The 25,150-nt window shown below is 42.0% G+C and overlaps 1 protein-coding gene across 1 annotated transcript in view; it reads left to right on the top strand.

Annotated features, from left to right (window-relative positions):
• INO80D (INO80 complex subunit D) overlaps positions 1-19,897 on the top strand; it is an 80,330-nt gene extending 60,433 nt beyond the window's left edge. The window contains exon 11 of the mRNA XM_006129023.4: positions 1,569-19,897. Coding sequence (XP_006129085.1) covers positions 1,569-2,740 — 1,172 coding nt within the window. The 3' untranslated portion in view covers positions 2,741-19,897. The remainder of the gene's footprint in view (positions 1-1,568) is intronic.
• Positions 19,898-25,150: the final 5,253 nt, after the last annotated feature.

Below are 25,150 nucleotides of genomic sequence, written 5' to 3'. Positions count from 1 at the left end.
TCTGTGAGAACGGAATCCTCTTCCTACACAGCAGTCAGGCCCAGAATCTCCTGCACGTTCCATGCTGGTACTCATTTGTGACCCTTGGCATTCATGGTCAGGTGTGCTGCTGAGGTGAGCTGTCCACTGAAGTCTGCTCGCCACAGTGGCTACATAGGAAATGAAATTCAGAATTTCCTGGGGCTTTTCCTGTGCACATGGAGAACATCAGAATTGAAAGTCCTGGCCAGACTGTGGGACACATCTCAGAGGCCAAGAATATCAACTTTCACAGCACTGCATTGGCACTATCTTAGGTTGACCATGCAAGGTCAAATTTAATGTTATTCCCCGTGAAAAGCAGGAGTAATTAAATCAACTTTAATGGCCCTTAAAGTCGACGGCATGGGTTTGGTGGTGTGGACTCATTGCTTAGAAAGTCAACTTAATACCTAAACTCCCTGTGTAGACCAGGTCTGTTTTTTTATCAGAGGAAAGCAGATTTAAAAAAAACACCTGAAGAACTTGCGTATGAGCTGAAATACACATGAATTTCTGTGTGTTTTTTCAGGGCCCACTATGGGTAGGAAAAGGCTCAGAATAGAACCACCAGTAGTTTTGGAAACCTCTTGCTGCACTTTTTGTCATTTTTCTGAGCTGTCATATCAGAGTTTGGCATTCTAATCCTTTTAATAAAATGGAGGTTATTGATGGAATCCTAGGCCAGAAGGGGCTACTGTGTTTATACCGTCTGGCCTTCTGTATGACACGGGCCATAGAACTTCCCCGAATTAATTCCTAGAACTTGTCTTTTACAGAACCATCCAAAATTTTAAATTATTATGCTAACATAATCAGCAAAATGGACGTTCTAAACTGTGCTTAGTGTTACACCTTAGAAAGATATTTAAGCTTTTATAGCAAGGGTGGCCAAACTTATTGATCCTCTATGTTGTATTTAATAATCTTCAGAAGTTTGAGAGCAGAGCACACTTGCTCTGTGCTTCTGTCCTATGGCCGAGTAGTGGGACGCAGGGCTTCAGCCCCCCGGGAGGTACCTGCCAGTACTTGGGGCTTCACCCCCCGCCTTTTGCTGAAGCCCCGAGCACTGGCAGGCACCTCCCACTGGGTTGAAACCCCTGGATTCCTTTCCCTCTGGGCAGAAGCCACTAGCCCCATCACTCTGCTGCAGGACAGAAGCCCCACGCTCTCCCCAGGCTCATCTGGAAGGTGAAGAAAAGGAGGGTGTGGGGGTGGGTCTCCGCAAGCCACATTGTAAAAGAGCTGCATGTAGCTCGCTAACTGCAGTTTGGCGACCCCTGTTTTATAGACTTATGTAAATCAAGCAAATGTTTAAGGGTTATTTTTAGCATTTACACGGAGGAAAAAAAGACAGTTGGAATTTTTTTTTCCAACTAGGAGAGGAAGAGTGAATTTTCTTTTTCAATCCTATCAAGAACCATTTTGGAAATTTTATTATTTTTTGGTAGAAACCCTATTGTATTTTTTGGATAGTTGTATTCCTAAGACCATAGTGTCAGGGATATCTATGAAAAGCCAGTTAACTTCTGTTGTTCCTGTTTCTATAGGTAAAAATGGAGACCTCCTCCCTACTACAGAAGAGGCAGAGGAACTGGAACGGGCTCTACAGGCTGTAACTTCTCTTGAGTGCCTGAGTACCATTGGAGTACTTACACAGACAGACGGTGTGCCGGTTCAGGAGCTATCAGATAGAGGGATAGGGGTGTTCACCGCAGGTGCTGGAGCTCCAGGAATGCAGTCCTTGAGTAGAGAGGTTAACACGGACCTGGGGGAGCTGTTGAATGGGCGCATAGTACATGATAATTTCTCCAGTCTGGAGCTGGATGAAACCTTGCTCCGTTCTGCTACCTTGTCTAACCCACCTACGCCCCTGGCAGGGCAGATCCAGGGGCAATTCTCTGCCCCAGCCAACGTCGGCCTTACTTCTGCCACTCTGATAAGCCAGAGTGGACTTGGGGAGAGAGCCTTCCCAGGACAGTTTCATGGACTTCATGACGGCAGCCATGCCTCCCAGAGGCCACACTCTGCCCAGCTGCTGAGCAAGGCAGATGACCTAATCACCTCACGACAGCAATACAGCAGTGACCATTCGCACTCCTCACCCCATGGAAGCCATTACGATAGCGAGCATGTGCCGTCTCCCTACAGCGACCATATCACATCCCCCCATGCCACTTCTTATTCTGGTGATAACTTGGCAGCTACCTTCTCAGCAGAGATGCCCATTATGGCACAGCACTTGCTCCCATCACAACTGGAGGTGCCACTTAGTGGGGTGGTGAACCCCAGAACTCACTGGGGAAATATCCCTGTCAATCTTGGTGACCCCTCTCCATTTAGCAACCTTCTTGGTGCTGATGGACACCTTCTTTCCACCTCCCTGTCCACACCACCTACCACCTCGCACTCAGAGACCACCCAGCCTGCCTTCGCCACTGTGACCCCCAACAGCTCCAGTGTGCTTCCGGGGTTACCGCAGACCAGTTTTAGTGGCATGGGTCCTCCCTCTGCTGAACTAATGGCCTCCACTTCCCCCAAACAGCAACTCCCTCAGTTCAGCGCAGCCTTTGGCCATCAGCTGAGCTCACACAGTGGCATTCCTAAGGACCTGCAGCCCAGCCACAGCTCCATAGCTCCTCCCACAGGCTTCACAGTCACAGGTGCCACAGCTACCAGTACCAATAATGCATCTGCTCCCTTTACCACCACCTCTAACTGAGCTAGTCTGTCGGAGTATTTGCAGGCAGATGGGGACCCTGTGTTATCTCTCTTCTCCTCCCTATTTTGTCCTCCCCTTCCTTGGAAGAGGATTTTTTTTACAGAGGGGGTTAAAAGGAAACCTCCTGCTGCAGTTCAGTCCAGGGTGGCCCCTCAGTAAACCTTGCTCTAGTGTTCACATGTGCTATTGATGCACTGGTGCTCATTTATTACTGGCAGGTTCAACATAACCCAATCAATTCCTTAAGGATGCAGCACAGTTACTGGATGTAATAGACCCTTAGCAGTAAGACCTAGAAATGGGACGATACCTCAGATTACCAATGCACGTTACTGTTTCTTAGGGTTCAGGTCAGTGATTTCCATCCCATTAGCATGTCACATTGGAAGTTTTTATAGTGGGGGGGGGGGGGGGGGAAAAGTCTCTTGATTTTAAAAAATTAGGTAACACATGGGCATGGAGAATTGGCTCCACACTCAGTTTTGTAATGGTGCACCAAAGCACTCAAGACCATGGTTCAATTATTCATTTGACAACTCCTTTAAAATTATTTTTTGACCTTCTCTGTGGGCATGTGTGTGTGTTTGGGGAAGCAGCAGTGCCTTGTCGTCTACTACTGAGGCAACAGTGGTTGTGACTCCTCCTGACGTTGGTCACTGCTCCTATTGAACGTTGATTTATTTTCTTTATTTTAGGTTCATTGAGCAGAGAGGGGATTGACTGACAAGGGCAAATGGGCTCTACCTGTTTGCTCAGGGCACTGGGGGTTCTTGCTGTTTCAAAGGTTAGCCCAGGGAGGAAATACAAGAAAATGGGAAAAGTAGAATAAATGATGGTCTAGTCAAGAATCATGCAGAAATTCCCATCAGAGCTGAATTACTGTAGTGGCACTGTAATGTTGATGGTTTGCCTTTTCAAATGTGGCTTTGTCCAGAACTCTTTGCACAGCAAGTGTTTCTTTGCTGAAACGGGAAGAATTCTATTTGTATGTATTGGTATGCAACCCATTTAAACAAACTTACATCAAGCCCCTTCAGTAAACTGAAAATAGCTGAATTTCTCACATTCTTTGTTGCCGCCGAGACTCTTTCTGTAATAGCAGTGATTTTGTACCAGGAACCATACAGGTTTTAGGACATTAGTGAAACTGGTGCCCTGTATGTGAAGTTGAATGTATGTGGGAACCGGCGGGTACAAATTTGTGGTTACCACTAACCAAAACCAAACTTACAAGCAAAATAGGGAAATAAGAAAATCCTTCTGTCCACAACACCTTGTTGCTTTTATTGCCTGTTTGCTGAAAATGGTTTTATGTCTCCTTGATCATAAAGTCAGCTCCTTATAAAGGCAGTGGATTCCTCTTATATCTGACTCTTCCTTAAAGAGTAACAACAAAATTGGTTCAAGTAGTTTGCTTGAATCATCTCCCTCTTCTCCCCCGCTTCCCCAAAAGAGAATGTGCTTGTGAAAATTGTGACTTTTGTAAAGAACTAACTAGCCACTATGTGAAAGTAATTCCTACCTGATTGCTAAACAAAGTCTCCACTCTTTGGTTTCTTTCTAAGATGCATAGAAGAAAAGATAAAAAGTAAAGCAAATTTCTTTAAGCAAGGGATTATTGAACTGAGTTCAGTTATTCCTTAGTATGTGGAGAGTAATGTATCTTCCCCCGATATATGTATTCTGTTTATGCTAATGATGAAAGTCAAACCCTCTGCGCCCAGACTTCCTGAGGGGTAGGGATTAAGAACTGCATCCACACTTCCTGGATGCAGCTCATCTCGGGTTTATATCCCTCTAGGTAGAGCCATTCCCATTTTAAAAGCTTTGTCCTGTTTTCAAGTATAACAGAATAAGCCCTGTGGGTTTCAGCCCTTTGATGAAATTGCATATGTGGATGGATGAGGAAACATTCATTTCTAAGTGTGGTTTAAGTGTGTTTGTCCTTATTTATGTGTTTTCAAATTATGTCCTAAATGAAATGAGGCTTACGAAACCCTATTGTGCTGCCCAGCTGATTGAGGAATGCCCACTTGACGTTGTAAAATGAGGAAGAGCTGATAGGGCATTTGTTTTCGTTTTGTTTTTTATTCTGTCCTCTGCTTTCCCTTCTCCAATGCTTGTGAGGAGACAAATGTTTGATTGCATTGTTTTTCCTTGTGTTAATATTCTTTAGTGTATCAAGATGAGTGACTGAAAAAGAAGGGTGAACTAGTTTGCCGAATGGGAAAATGATCAATTGTTAAATCTGCCAGTATTAAATGTCATGTGGCAAGATGTTCTGCAGATTAGTTTGAAGATTTTGAATATGAAATATTTCTCATGCTCATCAAAACTTCTCCTTACCTATCAGTAGAGAAAACGCTTGGGCCCAATTTCTGTTCTCCGTTACATCCGTGTAAATCATGGAGTACTTCTTTTAGCCAGGTGAGTTACTGTGTATTTACCCAAGTGTAACTCAGAACAGAATCTAGCTCTTAACTGGTAATTTCTTTAGGCTGGGATTTTCCAAAATGCCCAAGGGAATGTAAGTACACAGCTCTCATTTGAAATCATCTTCCCAAAAGGCAGCTTTGGAAGTCTCCGCCTTTAGATCTCCGCTTTATGGAACTGTTGGGGATTTTTCCTAGACATTGGCTGAATAACATTTTTCATGAGCAGATTGAGTTTGCAGTAAATCTACACCCATAAAATGTTTTCCATTTGAAGTGCTTTAGAAAAGGAATCCCGATCTACTTTCCAGTACAGCGGTTTGAAATGGTCAAGACTGTTGCCAGTTGCAGCTTCTCTACATCTAATTGAAGTATAGCCAACTTAATGAAGTTACATTCTAGTATACAGTTCTGATTGTAGGTCCTAATTATGCTATGAGCACCATGCAGGTGGATCCCTATAGCCATACAAAGCCCACTAACTTCACCAGGAGTCTGCCTACATAGAGTTCAGTGCAGGATCAGCACCATATTGTTATGGGAAGAGTAGCGGACACAAGGACAAGTGATTATGCAGCCAGACAGTTCTCCCCTACCAGGAAATATGGGTGTTCCATGTGGGATTTGTCTTGGTTCTTAGGGCCATTGATATGGTTCTCATTCATGCTCTCTTGAAAGGGGTTTTTCCCCCCCTGTAATTCAGCAATTAGCACTAATAATCCTTTTACCAAGAGTCAATGTAGCAATTCCAATCCATTTGTTGAAGTGATCAGTATCTATTCTGCCACTTATAAATGAAGTAAATAGACAAATCTTAAAATAAAAATATGATGTTTTAAAGAATTAGAAGGCATTTGACAGAGATGTTTAGAAGCAATAATGTCCTTTTTGGTAATAATGTAATGTCAGGTGGTCTTAGCACACTGACATAAAAATTGGCAGAGATTTCACTCTTGACAAAGATTAACTTTGGTTGGGCAGTTTATGGAGAACAGTGAGGGACAGCATGATGCTGGCTTGGTTTATAAAGCAGTTACATTTAAAATAAGATTACATTCTGTCAGCATTTCCCTTTACCATTTAGTTTATTAGCTTATGCCAGTGCTAAATTTGCCTAACTCAGCTCCCATTGGCAATTTAATTGGAAAGAGGGAATGAAATTGAAGTTGGGATTTGATCCATTGGCTCTACTAATTGCTATATTATGAAAAGTACCTGTGAAAAGCTATATCATCTCCAATTCTCATTTTTTCCCTTTTGTCAAGACACATGTTTGTTTTCTTGCCTCTGTTAATTGTCTTATGGCTGCACATCTTAAAGAATATCTGTTCAAAAATAACGTACTACAGTTCTCTTCACCTACTGAGTCCCAGACTATGCAATAGAAGGACTTTCCAGGTTCATTTCATAGGCTAATGACACAAAGGACTGTTTTCTTAAGCAATTTAAGGTTCTCATTTGGCAAGCATTTCTAGGGTGCCTCCTTGGCTGAGAAGCTTGTAATCTGTGAGCAAACATGGGAGATGGAGATGAAAATTAGATTGCAAGTGCAAGAAATATATTTGCTCTCAGGAATGTGTGTTTGCTCTTCAAAGGGAGGGCAGGGGAAGTTAACTGTTTAAAAAATAGTATCTTCATTGAAAACTATATTACTGTCTTCATGAATTGCTTTCTCTAGAGATCATGATCCTCATAATTAGACATTGAGAGCTCAAATTCTCAACTGGTGTCAATAAGCCCGGCTATCTCAGCTTCAAAGGAGCTGTGTGCTAATTTACCAGAGTTAAGGCTCCGGCTGTGAGAATCTAACCAAGAACATGGAACAGAGTTTAATTTGCTAATGCTTTCTGTGACCGCTGGCATTCCCCATTAGAAAACTAAGTTCTCAAAAAGAGGAAGAAGATTTAGTCCTTTGAGGGTATGCCTTCACTGTAACATTAGCCGAGGTGTTTGGCATCCTAGTTGGGGCACCTATGTTAGTGTAGACTGAGTGTGAGCAGCCAGGCAGTGCTCCTCTGTGTTTGTCACTGGGATGTCTGCGGGCATTGCCAATGGTGCTGCAGTAAGCTGAGCTGCCCTGATTCTTCCCTAGGGAATTGTGGGAGAACTCATCTGTCCTCCTGGGCACACAGCAGGTGTGGTGCAGGGAATGCGGGAAAGCAATTGTCAGGCTCTGGCCCACATCCCCAGCTGTGCACATGAATGTTTGTGTGTGGACAGGAGGGGAGTTGGAGCAATACCTGAATAAGAACACTGGCTAACTCTGCAGTGAAGACATACACCAGGAGGGGTGCAGTGTGTCTTAAGCCTAATTTTCCTCTTCAACAGTTGCTTTTATCAAAGGGCTTAGTTCCCTTCTTGTCAGTGAAGGAGCCTTTAACACAGACCTGAGGCAAACTGAAAGAACCCAGATCAGATGTAGGCCTAGATTGCTAAGCCTCATGTTGGTAGAAATGACTACAAGAATAGATTCAAGCTGCAGTGCTCCTCATAAGACTCTTTAGCTTGGGTGGGAGCGAATGGGTGTTCTAGGCTGCGCCTCTTGTCTCCTTAAATTTCATCCCTTCTTTCCCACTCTCTTCACCATCTTCTTTCACTCTCCACTGCCATCACCGTGACACAAAAATTGCCATTTAAAAGCCTGTGCGGTTGATAATGAGCAAACACTATGATTGTTTTAAACAAAGGCTTAGGTGAGGTTCCTGTGAGTCATAATATAAATTAGGAAGCCAGAGCAGCAGTGCAATAGAATATTGAGTAAGAATTCACAGACTATTGAGTAACATGACGATGCTATGTGATATCAGAAAGTTTTTAGCTAGCTGCTGAGAATACAACTGTGGTCACCACTGACAGAGAGCTATGTATGCTCAAGAACTTCACATGAAGTTTTTTTTCCTGTAAGTTCCTTTTATTGTAAAGGAAGTTGCCAGTAGAATATTCCATACATTTTTCCATGCAATTAGCCTTACTTAAAAAACAAAGTTTTTCCTAAGCAAGTCTATAAAATCTGTAACTCTATTGGCAGTATCATGATTTAGTTCTTTCTCTTCTCCCCCACCCCACACACACACTAGGTGTTGCAGTTTTACATGCTGCAATTTTCCAATTATAATGAAACAAGGATATGTAGTGGAAGCATGAAAGAAGAAAACACACTTTGAATTGCAGTTTAGAGGTGGCATTTGGATTTTTTCCTAAATAGCCTGAAGTGTTGAGTCAACGCTTCCCCCCGCCCCCCGTTCCCTAGCTCACAGAACTCAGTTTGAAAACTAATAGAATAAAACTAGGCTTTTTTATTTTGAAACAGTATATACTCAATGTAGACAAGTGCATTCTTCCTTTCCCCCTCCTGTCCTCAACACACACACATTTTATGTGTATGAATTGGAAACATATGTTGAACTTGGTCTAGTAAAACTGGTGTGTTTCCTGCCCTTTATTTTAATTTTTTTTTTTTTTTTTTTTTTTGTGATCTGGTGCCCACCAGTAAGCTTTGGATAGATAATGTTCCCAAATCTCTCCTGGAAAACTTTAACTGTGGTGCAAATGACACAATGCAGCTGACTGCTACACAATTGCTTGCTTATACTTTGGAGTAGACTGATCTACCCTGAAATGACTCTTTAACCTGCATCTTAAAAATACAATTGATTCCAGTGGAAAAAGATCCATTCTGAAGAGATGGACAGTTTGGTTCTCATACAAAGTATCTACATCTATTTAGAAGGGGTTGAACCAGTTTCTCTGAACAGTGATTTCACTGTACAGTTTTGGGTATGTCTCAGGGATTCCTTTTGGAAATAAGGGCAGTTAACATAAAAAGTAAATAGTTTTAAAAGTAAATAATAATTTAAGGTAGAGCTTCATCTAAATGAGAGCGCAAGAAAGAGAAATCTTGTTCAGTTTTGTAATCCTTGGTGTCTGGCTTAGGGAGTTTCTCTTCTTGGGGTTCTCATCTCAAAGTCAACATACAGAATCTTTTTCCATCATGCTCAGCTTTAAACTTTTATTTAAAGATACCCTTCCCCAATGAGCTTTCAGAATACTTATTGTAGATTTTAAGAGAAAGGTATATTAATTTATGCTATTAACATCACCTCATAAATTATAAGTTTTATACTAAAGCTGTATTGAGTGTAATGAATTATGTTGCATATGTGTTTTCAATGGCTATAAAATTATATACAAGCTTTTTTTGAAAAACAAAAACTAGTAAAGCACCTTTTTACACTGGATCTTTGCCGTGTCAAGGTGTACAGCTATTCTTTGCTACCTTGCAGATATATAAAAATAAAATGGTATCAGCAAAACATAGAACTCTTGTTAACCCGAATATTACTGCTCCTATAACTTTTTTTTGGTTACATTCTGCAATAATTTATCAGTGATTTGTACCTGTAATGGTTTGAAGTTCAGTTACAGGGTAAATGGATCAAATGAAAAATTCAACTACTGTAGCTGGAAGTTGTGAACCAAGTTTGTAAGAACTTGTTTTTTAAACGTATTTATTTCCAGTCATGCAAGTTGGAATTTGAAAAGACGAAACATTAAATCTCAGAATCCACAGTGTCTTATTCAGGAACTTTCCCCCCTCCTTTCCTTAAAAAGGAATTCCCACTGTGACTTATAAATAGAATTAGACTGCTTGTGTGCATGTATGTATTATATACGCACACAAAAATATGCATTTGGGGGGGTTGTATGTGTGATATGAATGTGCATACTGTATGTAGGTCATAGTTTTTGTAAAGAGAAAAGTAGTTGAGAGGTGATGGAATGTATTTGTAGAAATGTGATTATTTAGTAGGGGGTTACTATGTCCTCGCTATTGTAAAAGTAACTAAACTCTCTCTGCTACATAGTCTTCTGTTCTAAGGCTATCTCTGATATCATGTCAATTTTATTCTTTAATTGATTTTCATTGAGCCCTGTTAAAATGTCATGAAACTCTCAGGCTCCTAAGACAGCCTTTAAAAAAGGGGGGGAGGGGGAGAACAAGTATTTTTAAAGAAAATTTTAAATGGGAACATTTATAATTAGGGTGGTGAGACACAGGAATTAATATCCATTTTCAAGATAATACCAGAATCTCCCATATTCTGACCCAGAATAGGTTGCCAATCAGTCATTCTTGTGTTTTCAGGTTAAAAAAATATTGAGAAGGGTGATTTTTATTTTTTGTAAGTGGTCTTCATTTACTGTAAAGGGTTTCATTTTTAAAGTTATCTAATGTGTTTTCCTAAAGGGGCCTATGTATGTTAACTGCAACCTAAAAATTGCTGCTGGGGACTTACATTTTGTTTTCTATAAATTTGTACTTCTTATCTGAGAGCTTCATCTGTGCTGTGAATTCGAAACAATTATGGACATATAGGGGTGTTTTTTTTCATACTTTGAGAGGGAAATGCTGTCTGTATGAGGATGCTTACCTGAGAGACATAGGAAACCCAAAACATTCCTGCTTATTCTCCTCTCATCCTGATGTTCCTCATTACACCATCCAGGCTGGAGAGAATAAAATCTTAAATGATGTCTGTTCTGTTGCTGTTAGTTTGACCCATGAAAATTCTGGAAACTTTAAAAATCTGTTTTAGAACAGAGCTTCCAACGTTAGAGATATTTCTCATTTGTTTTTAATTAATTTTTTACTTTAAAAACATAATAGGAAATCCAAACCTTTTTACGCTGTTAAACTAGGTTTATTTTGCATTCCCAGCCATTCAAATATCTTGATTATTTTTTAAATATATCTTATATATACGCCAACAAACGAAGGGCAGGGAGGTGGAAGTTGTCTGAGGCCTTTTCCTCCCATTAGTTGATCATCGTGGAAGTTACCAGCATAAACGTTTTATGCATTTATGGGGAAGAATAGAACTCTCTTGTGAATATCTGTATAGAGAGATGTATATGAGATCTGGGTAGCACTTTGCTGAACGTGGAATTGCCCACATGATGTACAGTACATATATATGAATGCAGCAGATCTAAATCTATATATATATACATGAAATGTACATACATATCTCATACACACAATATGTAGTGTGTGTGAGAGAGAGCTACAGATATGTATAATATCCACAAAATGTGTTTAACAATTAAGCAGCTGTGACAAATGAGTTGTTATAGTTCCAGTGAGGAATTTGGATGGCATAAGTTGCTATGACTTGAGTATAGTAACCATTGATCTTGTTATCTGAACCTTCTAAATGGAATGGTACATTTTTGCTTATGTTTATACTATATTAATGTTTTGTGAGGCCTCTTCCAATACCCACCTCTCATGCTGTTCTGTGCCATTACCTTCATCCCAACTAATCTCTCACCCCAACCTTTCAGAATCTAACTTTCCATCAGCAGTCCTCTTTAGAGCCTGATCCAGCTTTCGCTGTACCCCATAGAAAGATTCTGATTAACTAAAGTGACCGCTGAATTAGGCCCTGTGCACGCTCGCCGCTGCTCTCCTGACTGTTCATGTAAATCCAGAACTGAAATACTTTTTCAAAATGATACACAAAACTGTTCAGTATCCCAAAATGTCTGGATTTTAACATGTCGAGTTACAAATTCAAAATTATAAAACAAAATAGGGAAAAATCAATCCTTCTTTTTACTTTCCTGACCAAATATCTTCTGTCTATTCATGTATTAAATGATTTGGCTTTTACAAACAATTTTTGTATTTCTTGTTTTAAAACAGTATTTTAGTTCACCTCTTTAAACATTCAATAACTGTTTATCAGACAGTGACAGAAAAGTCTGCTCAGCCACATTTAAGGATTGTTGAAACTCATGGCTAACCAGTATTTTAGTTTTGCCAATTGTGTTTTCAAGTCTTACTGTTTTCAATATTTTTGTCACAAATCAGCTATGGAATTTTGTCTTCCAAACAGTTCTGTAGGAAAATGTAACCTTATGGTAATGTTCCATCTGTGCTTTCACATGAAGAGTTCTGTAATACATATGTTGGGGTATGTGTATGGGTATGTCTGTGCTGAGTATGTGTCTGTGTATATATTTATATACACACATATATATTACACACAGTATTTCAGTTTTAAGTATATGTGGAGAACACATTCATAGGTTGCCGCTATATACTCATGCATATGTTTATTAAACATGTATATAGAATGTAGATATACTGCATATACATATGTATATGTGCGAATTTTGGTTGGCAATTTTTTACATTTAGCAAAATGCTGTCCCTTATGGAATAATTTCATTGAAACTGATTTTATACATAATGAATGGAAAATAATCATAAAAAATTATTTAAAAAAAGAGACTTAATTATACAAAAGCCATTTGAATGGTCTTTTAACTAGAAGGAGGTTGTTTTAAAAAACTGTTATTCATTAGAAAGGCATCAGAAAGAAATTAAGACACTAGTTTCTGTGGTGTGGGTTTTTTTATGTTGTGTTTTGTTTTCTGAAGCTGAGGAATACAGTAATAGGGTTTTTTCCCCTTTTTGTTCAACTAAACTAACAACTCAAATGTTCCTCCTCCAGACTTTCTCTATACAAACACCTTTGCATCATTTGACTCAGACATTCAATAATATTGATTTCACTAAGGAGGTTTTAATATTCTCCTACCTTTCCAGGAAAAATGTCAATTCATATGCAGTGCTGTATCCAGATTGGTCCGAGGATATAAGAGAGACAAGATGGCTGAGGCACTATCTCTTGTTGGACCAACTTCTGTTGGTGAGAGAGAGAACTTTTGAGATTATGCAGAGTTCTTCTTTGGGTCTGGAAAACTTACTCAGCGTTACAGCTGAAAAAGGTGGAACATACTGTGTAGTATAAGTGGTTACATATTTCAAGGGACCATTCAAGGTGAAGTGGCTCTTTTACACCCTTTCAAGCATGAGGCAGGAGATGAGGTCAGGCCTAAAAAAGGTTGGAGGAGATTGGTGGATTATTATTGTAATAAGCCACAAGCCTCGTGTCTCTATTCAGTTCATGGTTTTTATTGTCTAGCAAAGCTATGTATTTAAGCTCCCAGGCTCGTCACTTGAAGATGTTGTATAGGTTTCATTTGAGGCTGAAGACTGAGATCTGATACAGAGTGATCACTTTGTGAAAAGTGTTCACCCACAAGTGATAGGGTGCTTTTGTCTTTTATCAGTTTTGTGGGTGTGTTCATTCTAGAGCCTGGTGGTTCTCCTGTTTCATCTAATGTCACAATAACCTCTGTATAGGTGACATGAGGGTAACCACTAAGCTTCTGAACGCACTCCAACAGAAAGACAAAAACATCGTGTCACTTGTGTGTGAATACTTTTCGCAAAATGATTGCCCCACACCTGACCTGTCAGTCATCCTCTAAGGAGACTTGCGCAAGTTGAGCCTGGGAGTTTAAATTCATAACTGTGCGAGTCTCTCAAAATCATGGACTGAACAGAGGGATTGGATTTATGGATTTACAACAATCTATAACCAACTAACACTGCCCCTCAACTTTCTCCCTCTCCATGCATGGAGCGTTGTTACCCCTTGAATAGGTCTTTGAACACGTATTAACTACTTCTGCTAAACAGCCTGTTTCATATTCCCAGAACCCAAGAAAGGCCACTATGTAATCTCAAAAGCTTGTCCTCTCACCAACAGAGGTTGGTCCAATAAAAGATATTGCCTCAGTCACCCTTTCAGTTCATTATTATTCTGTTACCCTTTTCGTTCTATGCAGGGGGTGAATTTCTGAAAATACCTGCAGTCAAGCCTTTAGGTTATAAAGGCCGTCAGCAGAAAATACATTTTTCAAAGAATTTCTGCTGTTGTTTCTTCACCATCATGTAATTTTTCCCCATCTCTAGTATGTCTGGGTACAAATAGATGAAAAACGAAGGACACAAGTAAAATATCGTTTGTTTGAACAATTAGCAGTGAGTATCTTTATCCAGATTTACTAGAAAAGAAGGCAAATAAACAATATGAAATGTTGCTGGCTGTCCTAGAGAAGTTGGTGTTTGTGCCATTTTAAAAGGTCGTTTGATAGCAGCTTGATATCAGAAACAGCCTTGTGACAAAGAGCTTCATAGCAATTGTTTGGCCACTAAAGTTTAAAATGTAAACAAGTTGCAGTGGGAAAGCAAAGGTGAGGCAGTGCATTTTGAAACCAGTGAATAACAACTTACAAACATAACTGATTTTGAAATAACTGCATGGTAGCAAGGACTAGCAGTCTCTACACCCCTCTCTGATTGTACATGCCATACATTGGGGAAAAAAACCTTACAAATGAATTCATTAACTGCTTAAAGGGAACATACAAACTTGCACTGCTGTATCCTTGTGGTGTTAGCTGGAAGACTAGCTAATACACACAGAAAGTCCAGTCCAGTTTGCTTCTGCAGATGCATTGCTTTAAAAGAATGTGGTGGATGGGGATGATTGAGAAGAATATTCATTTCACATACAGTCCCCAGAATCAATAGAAACTTACACTGATGCTTTTAAGTGCTGGAGCACTTGAAGAAAGCATTCCAGGGGTGGGTGGCCAGGTTGGTGTTTGTACTTTCCCTTTAAATAGGAAGAGTTAGCTCACATGTTCCTCATTCTTCTCAATGAATGTACTGTATTACCATTTTAAAAAAAAAATCAATGAAATGATAATAGATTGGTCTCCTTTTGTTATCTGGTCCTTGTTTAATTTGTTTAAGGGTTTTTGTATACAAAAGTTTACATTTTTATGTATATTTTTCTTGTGTAAAAACTGATGTAATATGTGTATAAAACACTGTATGTATTATCTGTATATAGTGTGACAAAATGATTTTCTTTCTTTCTTTTGGATGTATTAATAAATCTTGCTGTGAAGTAGCCTTGTTTACTATAGCGAAATCCCCTCACAAATCATTACTGGTGAATTCATGGAACTGTTAGTACTATTATATTTTGCAAAATACAAGATTTATGACTACTGCCTGAGCCAAACAGATCTTATAGATCAGTTTTCTATAGATGAATGACTGTACTTCTATGTATGCTATGTTTGTATAGATCTAGCAATCTGGTTATGCTTTCACTAGTTGTATGCTGATGTGTATTCTGTTGACTTCAGTGGAATTACTTACTCTTAGCTCAAAGATGAGAATTGGGATCATAGGACATACTCCAGATTCCAGTTTTACTATTGTCCCAACTCCTGAGCAGTGATCCCAGAAAGTGGATTTTTGTAAAGATTCCTTTAATTGCTGTGCCATAATTTGACGTACAATCTGAGGTTATATGGAATAGAACTAGACTTCACATTTGGAGTTCTTTCCATTTTTATACATCGCTATAGAACTGTCTTACTGTATGAGAGGAGGCATAACCACACAACCCGGTTACTCATGAGGTGGATAATTCTTTTGATTCTGTTACTTTTGATTTCTATGCATAAGCTGTAGACAAGACCATGCAAAGGGGTTGTACTATAATTACTTGAATCATTAATATAAACTAATTGTCATTTTCTGCCACTCTAGATGCAGAGAGCTCTGCCTACACGGTATTGTTTCAGAGAGAGGTCACTGAGTAGCCCTCAAATGGTGTGGAATATAGTAATAGGCAACACAGAAGCTACACCTTCCTTTGTGACTACCTGGCCCCCACGAGCTCTCTAGAGCAGAATAAGCCACCTTGTGGGAGATTTTTTTCCAGCATGTCTTTCTGAGGTTGATTCTTTAAATTTGGCAGAGTGGAGCTGCTGTAGCTATACAGAGACTTCTTCATTGCTAGGTGCTTATGTCCCTCTCTGCGATCTGATAAGTATATTTATTCCTGTAGTGTCTTTTTTCCTAGTCTTCCCTTTAACACATTCTTCCAGCTGATACCAGTTTGTGCTGACTGATGCTTGAATTTGTGACTTGCAGGTGAAAAGCACTAATGCCCTGAACACTCATCTCCCATTTTCCATAATACATCTTAATAATGATAAAGCACTGATTATCAGAACAGTAATTAAGAATTGAGATTAATATCAATACTTTGATTCTTTTGTAACAACTTTGCCTGAAGCATTCTACAAGGCATAATTACATCTGCTTTTCTTGGTGTCTGATTACAGTGCAATCCAACATCTAGCTTGATAAGTGACGAGTGCTGTGGTGCACTGTGTTGTCATATTGCACACTTGAGGAGGATACTGGTTCATATTTTAACATCTTGCCTTCCTGGAAGAGGGTGTAAACTACGTGTTAGTGTGATGTGCGAACACCAGTTAAGATAGTGGTACAAAAGGAGCTAGAAAGATGAAGCCCTAAGGTAAAAAACAAAGGAGGTTTAACTTGAAAACATGAAAACTAAATACAGCTGGAAAAAATCAGAAGTGCTCATGCTAAGGAACCTGCACATCTGTAAATGAGGCGAAATCTAACGAGGGCAGTGGGGAGTTTTGCTATGCGCTAAGGAGTTCTGAGGAGTGGTGACTCTGGTGACCACACTGCTAGAAAGATGAGACTGGTGAGTCCAGTCAGAGAAGAGCAACAAAAATGATGGGAGGTTGCAGGGATTGATTTATGAGGAAAGAAATGGGACTAGCTATGTCCTATATAATACCGGTATTTGAAGGGTATTGTTACCCCCAAAAAATTCCCACTGGAGACCACCCAGGGTTACACTAGCATGGGTTTGTTTGAGGAATTAGCACTCCACTATATGCACTACAAAAGTAGAGCTGCAACCAAAGGTTTAAACGAAAGAGAGAACCAGCTATCACAACCCAAAAAGCACACACATATGCCTCCATTCCTTCACTCATTCACACCCATTCATTCCTGCCCCCAGGCACTCACACACTTACACAGGCATATGGGTTGCAGAAGGAGCCAAGGCATGTAGATTCTGGAGAGACTGTCTGCTCATCATGGCTGGAAAGCTGGTTAGAAAAGACACTGGCTGTGGAGAGGCGTTTCTCAAGAGCAGGGGAAGAAAGAGAGTCTCATATGTGCTCCCTTTCCTTATATTGTGTCTGAATGGCCCCTGTGACTCATCCACCTCATCACCAGGCAGCATGCCCAGACTTCCCTTTAGCAAAGCAGCAGTCTCTGATGACCCATCACCATGTGCTCCAGCCTCAGCATTGCAACTTCAAACATACACACTCATCACTCAGAGGAGAATGCAGTTTAGAGTAAGTTCAAGGGTGGTGGATGAGAGTTACAAAGATTACAAAAGTGCATCTTACAGTAAGTTTCTGAGAGTTACAAAGATTACAGCAAGTTGTAAGGTTTGACAAAGGTTACAATGAGTTGCAGTTTAAAAGCTTAGATCTTACAGTTAGTGTATTTTCAGAAAATGCACGTGTAAAATCAAGCTCAGGTGGAGGCTTTTTTTTATGCAACAGGTATAAAAGACAAGAAAACTAAATAAATGTTCAGAATGGGATTTGGCTAGGAGTGAGAAGGTGAGGAATCAACAAAGGGAAGACAGGCTGCAAATTAAGTACATCTTGAGGGTAAGAGTGGTCTGGAAAGTGAGGGGAAGACCCCTTGTTTGGATGTCTAAAATCACTGAACAAAACACCAGAAAACGGGAAACTCTATGCTGACATAGGGGGATGGGCTGAATGATCTAATACAGAGTTTCTGAACCAGGTTTATGCAGAGGTCTTCCAAGGGTACATCAGTTCATTAGATGTTTGCCTAGCTTGACAACAGGCTACATAAAAAGCACTAGCAAAATCAGTACAAACTAAAATGATTTGTTCATACTGGCCTGCAAGCTATACACTGAAACATAAGTACAATATTAATACCCCCAGTTGATTTAGTTAATACTTGGTAAAAAAGAAATCAAGTAAAAAAAAATTATTTGTATTTTTTGTAATAGTGTGCTGGGACACTTTTTTCTATTTTTCGTCTGATTTTGTAAGCAAACAATTTTAAGTGAGATGGAACCTGGGGTACGCAAGACAAATTGCATTCCTAAAAAGAGTACACTAGTCTGAAAAGGAAGAGAGCCACTGATCTAGTAGGCTTCTTCCAGTTCTAACTTCTATGACCAAAAGCAGTGTAAGTCAGTGCCTCATTTTCAGTCTTCATTCTTACCAAATGGTACAGGGGAAGGCGTTGGGATGGGGAGAGTGAGAGCTTCTGGGAGGAGACATTGGTTGCAGTTCCTGGCCAATGGGAGCTGTGGAGCCAGCTCTTGGAGCAGAAACAACACATGGAGCCTCCCTGCACCTAGGAGCCACAGGGACCTGATGGCTACTTCTAGAATCTGTGAAAGGCAGTTAGGAGCCTTTCTTAGCCCTGGGCCCCTGCTGCATGGCCAGCCCCTTTTTGATTGCAAACTGGATGCATGGCAACCCTAGATATTGCAGATAGCAACACTTTCCTATTAGGGCAATTACTCCCTGTGTAGTTATTGGTGGTAGGCTGAGTGTTTTGAAACACTGGGATAGTGTTACAGTGTGTTCCACGGTTCTCGGCATATGAGAAGTAAAACACAAATTTGGAGTAGTTAGCATCATAACAAATGAGTCCTAGATATATTTGTAATTAGTTACAGTACTGTCCGTGTTATTCCTTTATTGCTCCTTGTTAGACTTTAGTAAGCTTTGTTGTGCAGGAAACAAGAACTGTTAGCTTTTTGGCTTTATTGGGGTTTGACGTCGATCTAATTGGATTTTTATGGATGTTGTTTTACAGATAACTGTCCATTAGGTTATCAGAGGCCTGGTTTGAGAATGGGATATGTAAAATCTCAGAGGGGCTGTTTTGGGGGCAGGGAAAAGTCCCACCACTGACTGAGCTGTGTCCATTCTCACAAGCACACATGTCTTAGCATCCACATAAAGCCTGCCATGTGCTATTACCGTTGGCAATTAACTTGACCAAGTGCCTTTGCACCTTAATAGATCTTGTGGCCATTGGGCAGTTCTCTTGAGGTCTTCAGTGCCAGCTACCTGGGCAGAGCTGGGACGGCATGCAAGGCTAACACACACGCAGCCAAACATCTGTCACTATTTGTCATCACTGATGAGCCCCGACTACTGATCTGGTAAGTAAGCCAGCTGTGCTATATCCTGGTATAAATAAATGTGGTCAACAGCAGGCTTTAGTTGCTTGAAGGAATATTTTTGTCTCCCATCTCTCCTTTTTAAAATATCCTTTTTTAAACCCCCCCCCCCAACTGTTGCATTTTTATTTTATTGTCATTGTTGTCCTTCACATCAGAGGTGATCTGACAAAACAGTTTTTCTTACCTGCTTCTTACATTTCTTGGGTTATTAAGCCCAAGTCTCCTCTTGTTCACAGCAGTATTTACATGAATGTGCCATCTACTTCAGTGGGCTTATTTCTCAGTTATACAAGTGAAAAAACCACCTAGGCTAGTTCCACACTACACACATACTTTGGTATAGCTTTGTCACTTGAGAGGGGTAGCCGGGTTAGTCTGTTATGTTTAAGTTTTTTTGTCCCTTGAGGGACTCCTGAGCAAAATAGTTTTACCTACTATAACCCACTGTTTAGACCTCACTATGTGGGAGAGCTTTCCCTGCCAGCATAGCTCCCCCTACTCAGGGAGGTATTATGCCAAAGTGTGAGCTCTCTCCTGTCAGCCTAGAACAGTGGTCTCCAACCTTTTTACACCCAAGATCACTTTTTAAGTCTCAGAACAGGTGAAGATCTACCGCCCCGCCCCTTCCTTGAAGCCCTGCCCTCTCTATTCTCCTGTCCATCACTTGCTATCCCCAGCCCTTATACTCTCTGTTAAACAGTTTATTTTTAAATTCTGAAATATATAAACTTAAAATCACACGTTTATAGTTATGAAATAAATGGTCTGTTTTTAATTCATGCTGTTTAAATGTCAAATGAAGCATTTACAATTATACATTTTGTTCTCTGCTATTCTGTAAATCTAAAATCAAGTATTGATCATTATATATTTTTTCTTCCAATAACAAAGTCTCAGTGTGACACCTGTGACTGACCAGTATCTGCCAGTGTCTTGAAGTCTGAGATTGCTAAACGTATACAATCCATCAGATGGGCATCTGTGATCCTGTGCTCAGCCTGGGAAGCTTGCTCCAGCACAGCTAGAGCTAGATGCAGCCTCCCTGGGCTGAGCGCAGGGCAGCCGGGCTGGAGGGAAGAGAAGTGGCTGCCCAGCCAGCTGGCCATGGCGCTCAGCCAGGGTGCACCAAGCTCCCTCCCCAGTTACTTCTACCCCAAATAAATCACTGGTTTTATAAACCAGTTTGTTTTATTGTGTCTGCAGGGGAGAGGAGTGGAGAGGGGAAGGGAGAGGTTGTTGGAGGCAAGGCAGAGAGGGGCAAGGCACAGGCCCTTAGTGGGGAAGCCCTGGGGAGAGTTACTGGGGTCCTTGTGAGAAACTCTCCCTCAGGGCCTCCCAGATGCGCACCCTCAACTGATGGGCCTGGCAGATGGCAGCTGCGCATGGCTGCTCAAAGGCCCTTCCCTCCCAGTCGGCCTCTGCCCCCCCCACCCCTTTAAGGAAGGCCTCCTCCTTCCTCGCCACTATGTTGTGGAGGACACAATATGTGGCCACCACCTGGGGGATGTTCTGCTCCCCCACATCCAGGTAGGTCAGGAGGCATCTGAACCACACTCAGCCTCCATGTGGGCCCTACCCAGGCCGGCATTGAAGCAGACCTAGCTCGGATCAGTAACTTACATAGGCGTGCGCAGCACATTTCATTAGCGTGTGCACCCAAAGAATTTTTTTAAAATGTACTTTGACCCCCATTAGCCACACCTCTGGAGGTAATACTTTCAGGGCAATATGGACACATGACCAGAAATAAAAGGTGTTATGTGACCCTCCCCCCCCCCAAAGCCCTTTTCCCACCATCCTCTTACCAATAGGGATTAGTTTGGCCCTCACGAAACCCCCTCTCCCCCCCATGCAATTATCCTGCAATTGCATTAACCCAATGTGTGTGACATTAACTCGGGGGGTGGAGAGGCTGGTGGAAGTGTCCCCTCTAAGAGTTTCCTCCCTTGAGCACAATAAATTTTGTGTTATGCACCATTACTGAGTTTGTGGCTTGTTTGGATGTGCCACTGTGGTACCCAAGTTATTAATAAGTATCTTAGGGTATGTCTACACTACAAAGTTAATTTGAACTAACAGCTGTCCCGGCCTGCAGCCTCTGGCACATGGAGGAGTTCCGGAACACCCGTGCGTCGTGTGCCTTGCCGGACCAGCCCACATTAATGTCCATGAACTGGCCCCGGTGGTCACACATGGCCTGCAGTAGGACGGAGAAGCACTCCTTGCGGTTGATGTACTGGAAGGCCTCGTGTTCCGGGGCACGGATGGGGATGTGCGTCCCATCGATCCCCCCCCCCCGCAGTTGGGGAAGCCGAGGGCACCAAACCCCTGGATGATCGCGTCCGGGTCAGCGAGGCAGACCACCCTGCAGAGCAGCACCTGTTTGATGGCCTTGACCACCTGCAGAGCAACATACAAAACCGCAAATTCACTGGGGCGCCCGGGTGGCTGGGAGTGTTCGTTCCCTGGCACTGCCCTGCACCCCACTCCTGGAAGTGACCCCCAGTGCGATCCTGGCCACCGCTGGCGGCTTGTAGTACAGCCAGGACAGACCAAACCTTCCCGTGCAGGGCACTTTCGCCTCCTTCCCCCTGTTTTCCCTGGGGCGGCCCATCCCCTCCTTGCAGCCCCCTTCGCCCCCGGCCCAGTGGTCGGTGAGTGCCATACCTGCATGAGCACTGCTCCAACAGTGAACTTCCCCACGTTGAACTGGTTCCCAACGGATCGGTAGCTGTCCGGCGTGGAGAGCTTCCACAGGGCTATGGCGGGCCTCATGCAAGTGTCCTGTCACCACAGAGCAGGGGCGAGCCACTCGCAGAGCTCCAGGAAGGTGTCCTCCTTCATCCTGAAGTTCTGGGTCCACTGTTGGTCTCCCCAGCGTTCCAGGACCATGCGCTCGCCTATGAACTGTTGGGTGTGGCGAACTTCCAGATTGCGATGGCAACCCGCTTCTCTGGGGAGTTGGCGGGTCACATCTGGGTGTCCTGTTGTGTGAGGGCAGGGGTGAGCCAGGCACAGAGGTCTTCCTCCTGTGGAAGTTCTGGAGCCACTGCTGGTCTTCCCACCCCTCCATGATGAGCCGCTTCCAGTCAGAACTGGTGTCCAGCCGTCAGAAGCAGTACTCCACAGCAGGGTACGGCTGCAAGAGCTGCATGCCCACATGCATGCTGAGGTTCTCCTTGAGCAGCTTGGGATCATGTTCCTCCAGGGCTTGGAGAGCAGCATGCAGAAACTGCTGCAGAAATTGCAGCACAACAGTCAGGGACTGTCACGTGGCCAGAGGCAGCTCCGGCTCCATGCCAGGGAGTGCTGTGGTGTCCAAGCACAGGGCAACCAAAACATGCAGTGGAAATGCTTTGCTGTCCCTCAGGCTATGTCTAGACTGCAGGTTTCTTTCGGAAAGAAGCTTTTCTGGTAGAGAACTTGTGGAAAAACTTCTTCCGAAAGAGAGCATCCACATAGCAAAAGCGCATCGAAAAAGTGATCTGCTTTTGATTGGACGCTATCTCTCATTTAAGCTGTGATTACTATGGACGGAGTGGCCACCAGGGCACCTGTGCTTTTTCCTGGAGGCCTCTTTTTTTGAAAAAAAACCCTCTTCCCCGTCCACACGCCTTTTTCTGAAAGAGCTCTTTCGAAAAAAGGCTTCTTCCTCGTAGACAGAGGTTTACTGCTGTCGGAAAGAGCGCAATTGCAAGTGCATATCCTCAGGCTATGTCTACACTACAATGATCTATCAGAAAAAGGTATGCACTGGGCCAAATTTTGGAAAAGCCTCCTCTTTCGGAAGAACCCTTTTTCCTCATGGGAGAAGGAAGACGGGGCTTCCGAAAGAGCGTGTCTGCTCTTCTGAAAAAAAAAAGGGGGGGGGGAGAGCAGACATGTTCCCTGGACGTATACACCCAGATGTGTACACCCGGAAAACCCCCCGTAGTGTAGACATAGCCCCTAACAGGTAGGCAAGCAGAAGAACCTGAGAAATGGCTGGTAGGGGGGCGGATCCCTTTAAGCACGCCTCTCAGGCAGCAGCTCCAGGAAGTCCCTGTTGACCTCATGCCCTGCCTGAGCTGGTTCTGGGTGGCCTTAAGTGTGAGATAGTGTCCAATCAGAGTGAAATAGCAAATCACTATTTTGTTGAACTTTTTGTGCATAGAAGCTCTATTTTGAAATAAGTCCCTCTGGAAGATCTCTTCTAGAATAGCTTTTTCCGAAATGAGCCTGCAGTGTAGATGTACCCTAATTAGACTTTTTTGACTCCATTGAAACTTTCTGGACGAGTAAGAAGCTTGTTTGTTCCCTCTTGTTTGAACTAAAAATGAGCCCAAGCTCTGAAATTCAGTCTCACATGTGAATTCTCCCAAGTCCATATGCTGTGGTTCAGGGCATGGGAAAGAACCACCGTCAGAAATACAGTCATCAGCAAGCCCTTGTCAAGTGTGGAACATGACATTAGTCTATATAAAGAGCTGAGGTTTGGATGAAAAAAACCAAGGGCACAGGGCCAGGTTCTGGTGCAGCTTTTTTGGGAGCTGCACCAACGTGTACCTGCAGGTTATTTAGACAGAGCTGTGTACTTCTATTAGCTTTGATTTTACACTTCTCCTTGACTTGCCAGGTGTGTTTTAGAGCACACAATGATAAAGCTTCATCAATACTCTTTCCTGTGGGCCTGAAATCTCCTCTTACTTTGTCCTGGTGTAATTCCACTGCTCCTGGAGAGTTACTCCTGATTTACACCTGTAGTAACTGGGTACAAAGATCTTCAGCTGGTGATTTCTGCAGAGCTATGCTTCTTTCCACCAGTAGGGGAGCTGGCCCATATATTGAGTGCTCATGATCCTTTGGCCCTTTCAGAAATAAAAGACTTTGTGTAATATTTGCTCCAGCATGCACATATAATAATTCCTGCATAACTGGTGGTATCCAGCCAGAACAAGACAAGGAAAGAGAAGTAGGGAAATAGGATATCTTTATTACTTTTAAAGGGAAGATTCTTGTTCACTTCTCATTTTCTTTTGTGTTTCATTTTCTTTATTTGTGCTTTTACATTGCATTTCAGGTTCACTCGGTACTGTTCAAGTGAAGGCTTCCCTATTTCCTCAGAGTCGTCTGCTATGTTTTTTAGGCTGCAAGTCTCAAAGAACATTAAGCATTCACATCTGTATACTTTTCATTCATCCCATTTCATCATTTCCCTTTATTCTTATTCACCATCATTGCTTAATATCCTAAGGAGGATGCAATTCTTTAATGCCTGAGTGACGTATGTCAAAATGTCTCAGTAGGACCCCTTCACTACGTGATAATTCCATATATCCTGTTTCCAGAGCTAAGGAAATGTGTTTCCTTCTCTTTAGCTCATTACCCTTTAGGAAATTGCTTTTCTTCAATTATCCTGACAACTCAAATTTTTGACAGCCCCAGATGCGCTGCATAAAGCTTCTTCTAGCAGCCTTGCAAATATTTTTCTCAAGATTTCTGCCAGCCATCTTCCATACGTTCTGATCCATTGCCAAGCCTTGTGGTTTTGTTTTTACTTCCACCAATGGAGTTTTGATATCAATGGGGCACAGTCTGACACCTGAACTCGAGTTGATCAAAAATTCCATTTGACTGGCCTGTCTCAGAACAACATTGCAATTATCTTTGAAGCTCATAAAGATCATTGTGATTATTTTGTCTTAAGGTCTGCTTTTGAGTATAATTTTTGTGGGCAACTTTTACAGAAGCTGTCACTGGAGTTGTTTAAAACAAAAGACTGGGCAAAGAATTGGAAAGACATACTATAGGGCAGTGTTTCTCCAACTTTCTGATACCAAGGACCAGCTTGCTGCCTTCCTAAACTGTGCCAAGGAGATCTCAAGGACTGATGCCAGTCCACTGACTGGATCAGTCATTGAGAAATATTGCTAATAGGGACCAAGCCTGCATTGGCAGGGGTTGGGTTGTATGAC

Source organism: Pelodiscus sinensis, chromosome 7 (genome assembly GCF_052426305.1).
Source record: "Pelodiscus sinensis isolate ZL-2025 chromosome 7, ASM5242630v1, whole genome shotgun sequence".
In the NCBI taxonomy this organism is placed as follows: domain Eukaryota; kingdom Metazoa; phylum Chordata; order Testudines; family Trionychidae; genus Pelodiscus; species Pelodiscus sinensis.
The sequence above is the reverse complement of the archived record's forward strand: the minus strand, read 5'-3'. Positions and strand labels throughout refer to the sequence as shown.